The following is an 8,102-nucleotide window of genomic DNA, read 5'->3' on the forward strand; positions in this document are numbered from 1 at the left end:
GGGTAGCCAGCCTCACAAAATAAAGGTGAAGCCTGGCTGGCTGCCCCAAAACCATGTGTAATGGCTGCCTGTCTGAGGCTCATTTTTGGCCAATCAAACCGAAATGGAGGGAGGAAAAAACGAAGCACTAATATCCAGCTGTGAAAGCAGCAATGAAACCGACAGGAGTACGTTCCCAAATAAAAGCTATTTAATGGATCAGAAAAAGTTACAAAACACACCAACACGTTTCGGACCTATAACAAAGCGCGTAGGATGTGTTTTTATGGGGTTAACACATCTATCATTTTGTGAGCATTATTGAGCTTTATTAAGCTACTATAGCCAGCGTTCTATTGCCTCTATACTGTTCCTTCCAGAAATACATCTGACGATCACTCTATGACGTGGGTCGAGTGACTTCTATCTGGCGACTGCAGGGAATTCCAAGCTGGATTCAATATCGGATTGAGCAAGCAGTGTCAGACATGGGTGAGGAGACCAGAAGTTACCAAACTCAAGCGGCGGCTGAGTGGTGCATCTGATACACAACCGGGACGTATATCTGGAGCAACGACGATGTCGGACAGCTGGGACGGTGTCCGTGGCTGATGAGTTCCCCTAATCACCGGTGGATGCTGGATCCTGCTGCCGTTTGGACGAGGAACCTCTTTGAACGTTCAGTTGCTAACATGTGCCAAAATTCATTTTTTTTCTGTACGCTCATTTATCACCACCTTCACTTCTTTTTAAAATAATATGGATTGATTACACTATGAGTTGTGCGCCGTTTGTTCTTTTTTTTCCTAAGTTAAGGAAAATAGCTGAATAATGTAGGGTTAAGCAACTTTGGGGATATGCAGTATAGATATGAATAGTTAAAATGAGATACTATAGCGTTAAAAAAATATTGAACTTCTGAGGATCTACCCCTTTGACCGCAGTTCACAGCAGTCCCAGGACATACTGTACTTGAAAAATGAGAAGTAAAACTCAATGTATTTTTCCTGGTAAAATAAATATTTTTAATACATATATCTGACCCAGGGTGAAAGAAGGGAGAGTCTCCAGGAGATGGTCCATGGTCCTTAAGCTCCTGAGATATGTGATTTTTTTGGGGGGCGTTTGACACACAAAAAATATATATTTGCCCATGGGGTCTCAAGTAGAACCCCCCCACATCATCTCACAATGATGTTGCAGCTTTCTATTGGCTGTTGAAGCCGGGTTCACCCCAATAGCCATATTTTGTCCACATGTGTTATGTTTGGATTCATTATCAGTTGCACCGTGAAGCTGATCTGCCCGGCAAATGTCTTGATGATCCTAACACTAATTGAAAAAATGGCTTTCTCTGCCTAATAATTGATGTAACATCATATCTGAAGTCACAGTGTGTCACAAGTATGAAATCCTATTTAAACCTCTTTTTACATTATACCATTATTTTCTTAGTTTTTTTCATCAGAAATTGCATTAACTATTTTCCTCATTATCCCATGTCATCATGAGTTTATCTATTGGTTGATAGAAATAGTAGGAAGCTGGTATTATCCAGGAATCATAGATGTTATAATAAAGCAATCATTCTTAATTAAGTTGTGTCCAATAGAATTCCTCCACCCTTTTTGGTTTGGTATTTCTTTGTAGAATGTGTACTAGTCAACGATGTACTCATAGATCTCAGACAGAGTTGCACCTTTATCTGTCCCGAATTGAATAGCGCAATATATCATATAGGCATAACTGTTTAAGTAGAAACTGGGGGGCTACCTCAATAATGTAATAGAACAAATAAATAGGGTTTGTGGAGGGTAATCCCTCAGCTTTATAGCAGAGTGTTGTCTTAGATGGAAGACAAATCACAGAAGGGATAGTGCATTAAAGAACAAAAGAACTAAAAGCAAAAAATACTGGCCCCAATATTTGATGCTGCTCAACTGAAAAAAGGAACTTCCCTGGATCCTCATGCAGTACGTGTGAACAAAATACGGTAAGTGCAAAAAAATAATGAGAGAAATAAAGGATTATATTTAGCCTTCGTCTTAATCAATTGTATCTTGGGTAAGGAGGAGGGGGAGGAAGGGAGGGGGGAGGAAGTAAGGGGGGAGGAAGGGAGGGGCGAGGGGAGGGAAGGAAAGAGAGGGAGGGCATGAATGTGATAGTTGTATAGAATGATAACACTCACACGGCCATGTGTGAGTGACTGATATGAATACAGCTTGAATCCTCTTGTTTAACCCTTGGTTGACTGCTCTGGTTCTTCTTGCCAATACAGGATCCCTATGTTGTCTCAATGCAAAGAAGACAATCAGGGTCGGTGCCAATTGATTATGTGGACCGTGGGAATGACAATATAAATATATAAATAAAGCACACTCACATGGCCATATGTGAGTGAATTGTACTCAGAGGTGTTGGATTCTAGGTGGTGCAAAACACACACTATCTTGATGCTTCACTTAAGGTTCAATGGTGCTCTGTTGTCTCTCTGCACTCTCTCAGTGTGGCGACGTGATAACAGATAGCAGAGTTTGAAAAGTAACAGTTCATTAACAAAACCTTGAACCTGATGAAGCTTTAAGCGAAATGCATAGTTCTGTGGAGGAAGTGTGTCTGCCATCGGCCACCATAGCCCACGGAAGCTGCCTGTCTACGGTCCCACACTCCAGACCCAGAAGCGGGAACCAGCCAAAGCGGGATGCTGATGGAAGCTTTTGGGAGCCTGCACGAGCATTTTTATATTGTAAGTGTACAGTTATTCTTCGTTTTGTGACTGTGTGAGTGTTATCATTGTATTCAACTATCTCATTCATGCCCTCCCTCTCTTTCATTCCCATCCCTCCCCTCTCCCCCCCATCCCTCCCCCTCCTCCTTTCCCAAGATACAATTGACTAAGACAAAGGTTTAATATAATCCTTTATTTCTCTCATTCTTTTTTTGCGCTTACCGTATTTTGTTCACACATATAGGCATATAGGCATAACTGCAAGCTGGTCTTGTGTGGCAAGGAGTTAGCGCCATGTCCCATGCCATGCACAAAAGTTATGACAGAGATTCTGTAAATTCATAGTGTTTTTTTAAGACAGTGTGAAACTGCAACAGTAGATACTGTATGTACAATACTGTACAAGGTCATTAGACAAAGAGACATGTACTGTACAATACATGTTATCTTCTTATCAGACACCTGCTTCAGCGACTGCACTGTACTGTAGCATCTAGAGTATCATATGCAAAGAGATACAGTGCGCCGGACACGCACTGAACTGCAACAACACAAATAATAATTCCGCCTGACCACAAACAAGGTCCATGCGGCTCAGTGCGGTGAGGTGCACGGTGAGGCCGTGGATGGGGTGCACAGTTTTTGGGGCAATTTCACATAAATCATAATCTATTTGTACATACTATGTGTGCTGGTTTAGCCTCCGCTTCTGCAACTGGCCATGTAATCAAGATTACTGCTTTTTTTCCACCTCAGGTAAATTAGTAATTTGTGAAATGTTATAAAAGGGCTAGTGTTATAGTAATCACTAACTCATCATAACATAATTTCCTAGCATTTAACATTGTGACCAGAACTCTGGTGCATTCCGCCTTTGCAATTGCTTCGGGCACAGTGTAAGACTCATTTCTTCCTGGCTGTACCTGTCCAGTCTAATTTTCTAAATATAATTTTAGTTGCTCTTAAATAAATTGTAAAGTATTGCTTGTCCCCTTAAGTGGAGGCATGTTTTTACTTAAAAAAAATAAATGATGATGATGATAATCTTATAAAAATGATTTTTAAAGAAAATGTATACCTAGCATAACTTTTACTGTACTACAGTAGTTGTGCAAATATTGACCACAATTATACAATATACTGTACTGTAGCATAACTTATATAAAATATATACAATATATCAAATATGTGTCCATCACTTTCAGTAGTATGGTTTGAATAGGATGGCAGAATAAAATATGACAATTTACCTTAAATTCGTCTATACAGTACATTGTAATGGTAAGGCTGGTAAAATATATCCCAACATGTCATCATTGTTAATGTCAGTGAATGATAAAGCATTTCACCTACCTCACTTTCCATGCAATCATCAGTTAGGGAACTACAGCATTTAGCAAGCACCTGACTGGCCTGTTCCACAATTGGCATTATATCCTTAAATTCAGCAGATGGTACCTTTTGGCCAAAAATGATCAAGGCACTAAACAAAAAAAATGGAAATAATGTTATTTCGGGAGTGGTATGTCGAGAACAAAAACTTAGTTCAGGATGCAATTCATACCAAAGAAAAGACCTACAGTATGATAGTCAGTCCTATTCAAATGCTAAAGGACGTTCCAAAGAGTGAACCACAATATATGACATATACAATGTTTCCTTTAATCCATATACAGTACCTGAACTTGAACTTCTCCTCCCCATAACTGCTGTAGCGTGAGCACAGCCTATTGGACATCACGGTAAGTAAGTGGAGCAGTTTCCTTTGAAGCCTCTAAATATGAAACACAAGTTTAAGATTGTAGAAGCACATTGATTTGGATCAATCACACTCAGTTACCCCTATGAAATAAAAAGAGATTAAGTTCATACTGTATGTGCTCACGCTGTCACACAAGTCAGTAACCTGCAGCTATACTGCAGAATAAAACTGTGTTGTAATGTGGCTGTTAGTAACATTTATACGACCTTAAAAGGCACGGTTAGTTTTCTTGTTTATACTGTCTGTTGATGATATTACTTTTAACTCTTTTATTGCAATGAACATTAAGTTACAGAATGTATAGATTATGGATGGGGTTATATTTACATAGGAGAAGCTCCACAGATATACTTACATACCCAGTTTCAACTTATATACGTCTTGAAACAACTGTATTTTTGGCCATGTGCATAAAAAGTAAGATGTATATATACATATTCCAATATATAGCGTGATAAAGTTCCAATAGAGGACTGAAACATTGATTATGTTGCAATGAACTGAATGATTAATTTCATAATATTTGTGAGTGCCAGTCTGAGTTCTCCATATTTACATTGACCTATCTTTGACAAACTTTCCAGTGTTGTCGTGAGTGGCCTTTCTCTACTGTGTGTATATATATTATATATATATATATATATACATATATATGTATGTATGTATGTATGTATGTATGTATGTATGTATGTATGTATGTATGTATATATATATATATACACACATAAAGATGCAGCAAGACTTACTGTCCTCGTCACTTCAGATGAACAAGAAAAAGTCTGCGGTGTCGATAGAGCCGCAGAGTGTCCATGCTTCTGAATGGGACCCGATGCAGGCTATCGTTAGTCCTTCGTTGCCATGACAACCGTGGTCGCGTGACCACACGTGGCAGTGGCACCGAGGACCCTAAACGTTGCTATATCTGACATAGATATTTACATTATTAAAATACTGTAAAACAGAACAAACCTGTCTTAGAAAGCATACTGAAGGTCTTTTTGCAGTACAACATGCTGTTATCATCTTTAGGTAGTTTTCTGTAGAATTTAGGGTCACAAGAAATGGAGCTTGTGCATAGTTACTTGAGTAATCATAGAGAAATCTGGGGGGAAAAAAGGAATAGTTGGTGGGTTCATTGAGTATGCTTACCTGTGGAGTGCAAAAGTGATTTTTTTGATGTCTTAGCAGGTCTACCGTATGTATCAATTTTATTGCTAAGAGGAAACTGTAAGGATTCTGCTCAATCCATGCCAAATTTTGCTGCCAGATTTTGCTGCGGTTTGGGTTTTCCAAGTCACCTGCCCTTTCTGCTCACTGTGGCCACTTTGGGTACTGGCAGCCTGTTATATAAAGCTGCAGTTCCTAGTGGGAGTTGCCGAGCAAGGTTCTAACGTTTGCAGTTCCTGTTTGTCTATGCTGTAACGCCTTATCCTTTCGTCTGTTTGGATTCCCCTGTTGCTGACCCCTGGCCTTGACCCCAACCTCGCTGCTTTCTGCCTGCCCTGACCATTTGCCTGCTTACTGAACTTTGCACCACTGCCGCCAGCCCTGATCTCTGCTTGCTTACCGACTATGAATACTTTACAGGACTCTGTCCCTGGGCTCTGGTCGGTTTATTTGCATCCCTACCTCAGCCGTGCGGGTCCGCTTCCTGATTTGAGACGAGCACCATCACAGAAACAAAGATCCCTATTCAATATGCTGTTAAACTGTCTTCTGGATTTTTGAGGAGATTGAATTCATTTGAATGCAGATGTAGAACTGGATATCAACTTCACAGTATATTTTTAAAGTTATATTACTAAGTTGCAGTCCAGAGCTATTGTTGTGGGCAAATTCAGGGGAACTGAGTTCCAGCACCTATTTTATATATAATCACCCACAATATTAAATGTTAATGGATTCATGTTTTTTTTTTATCTATTGTACCAAATCGAGGGAGTCAAACACACCAAAAAAAATACTGAAAATAGAATTACTGCAAAAAAATAATTTTAATGACTGAAATAGGAAAAAAATGGGGTAGAGGGCTCCAATCACCCGGTGCTACAGAGCTTTGTAATAACCCACAATAATAAAAAAATGATAAAAAATAAGTATCTAACTGCTTTTGAACCGGGTCACTTGATGTGAAAAATGCGTGCTTGAGGCTGTATGCATAAATCCCCTAGATGGCACAAGGTGGCAGAGTTGTGCAGAGTTGTAGGGGGGGAGTCGTGAAACCACCCCCCTGACCTCTCCAGTCTCTCTGTACTAAATTATCCTATAATGCCTGGGGCAGCTCTCATGGGGCAGCAATGGTACTCACTGTGAAACCACCGGTTCTGTGTGCTCCAAGCTGATTATGGCAAGCAGAGGGAGTGTACCTGTTCCGGTGAGGAGAGGCAATTCAGCGGGCACCACGAGGCAGAAGAAAAAGTTGCTGAAACTGGACTGTGCTGTATAACAATTCTTTAATAAAGCATGATTAAAAAGAGGGGGGACGCATACCCCTGCACCTCTAACGCGTTTCACCCGCAAAATGGGCTTTTTCAAAGAGAACATTACCCGTGTGCAGGCCATTGATATACCGGGAGTTAACCGGATGTGACGCCATCCAGCCAATGGGCTGTGAGTATGTCGCGAGCGGCATGGTGGGATGCCAAGCCCACTGCCTGACGGCGCCCACACGGAATGAACCGGAAGTGACGTCATCCAGCCAATGAGCTAATGGCTTGCCGCAAGCTGCATGATGGAACACTGAGTCCAGGCTGGATGGTAATCGCACGGCACCCCTGGGCATCAGTGTCATGCGCAGTTGGGACTGGAAGGTTAAAAACAAAGTTAAAGGGACATTTGAGCAATCTACGTGTCAAATATGATATAACAATATGATGTTAATAAAGTACAAAAGATATGAAAACATACATTTCATAGAGTATATGTATAAATTGTTGTAGAAAGCAAAAATGAAAAAGCAAAATTAATTAAAAATAATTAAAAATAAAAACAAGTAATGGCAGAGGTAATAGACATTTCCAATATCTAAATATTATATTCCGATGATATTGAAACACACAGTTAGTACAGTTGTATTATAATTGGTACAGTTTGTTAATATCATTGTTCAATCAAATAGTAATCAATTACAATTAGAGAAATTAAGGATATAGTGACATCATTTTGACTTTGTAATATGACTAGACTAACGAAACATTACATGATTCAGCATAATATTGATTATCAAATTCATCATTGTAAATGATAGAATACACCAGTGTGAACATAACAGATCTCAATTAAGACATGGAAGAATGGAGGGAGTAAAAAGAGGAATGTGTGGAAAGCAGGGGAACAGGGGGGAGGGGGAAAGAAAGAGGTGAAGGACTGGGAATAAGAAATTGGACTGAAAAAAAGAGGGAAAAGAGAAGAAGAGGGAAAAGGAGAAGGGGGAAGGGACATAGAGAGGAGAAGGAAAGGAGAAGAATGGGAGGGGGGGGGATGGAGAGGGGGGGGGGGGAAAGAGAAAGGGGAGGGGGGGGAAGGGAGAGGGGAAAGGGGGGGGGGGGAGGGAGGGGGGGGTGAGAGGGAAAAGTGGGGAAAAACGGGGGAGGGAGGGGGGGGGGGGGAGGGGGACGGAGGGGAATGAAAACA

General features: G+C 40.5%; 1 protein-coding gene across 3 annotated transcripts in view; it reads right to left on the minus strand.

Moving 5' to 3' along the window:
• GC (GC vitamin D binding protein) overlaps window positions 1–8,102 on the minus strand; it is a 107,200-nt gene that overhangs the window by 22,099 nt on the left and 76,999 nt on the right. For all 3 annotated transcript variants that reach the window (XM_075608058.1, XM_075608049.1, XM_075608038.1), the window contains exons 5-7: window positions 5,439–5,571; window positions 4,387–4,481; window positions 4,061–4,190 (exon numbers count right to left, since the gene is read on the minus strand). In XM_075608058.1, coding sequence (XP_075464173.1) covers window positions 4,061–4,190; window positions 4,387–4,481; window positions 5,439–5,571 — 358 coding nt within the window. The remainder of the gene's footprint in view (window positions 1–4,060; window positions 4,191–4,386; window positions 4,482–5,438; window positions 5,572–8,102) is intronic.

The sequence above is a fragment of the Ascaphus truei genome, chromosome 1 (assembly GCF_040206685.1).
Source record: "Ascaphus truei isolate aAscTru1 chromosome 1, aAscTru1.hap1, whole genome shotgun sequence".
Taxonomy (NCBI): Eukaryota; Metazoa; Chordata; class Amphibia; order Anura; family Ascaphidae; genus Ascaphus; species Ascaphus truei.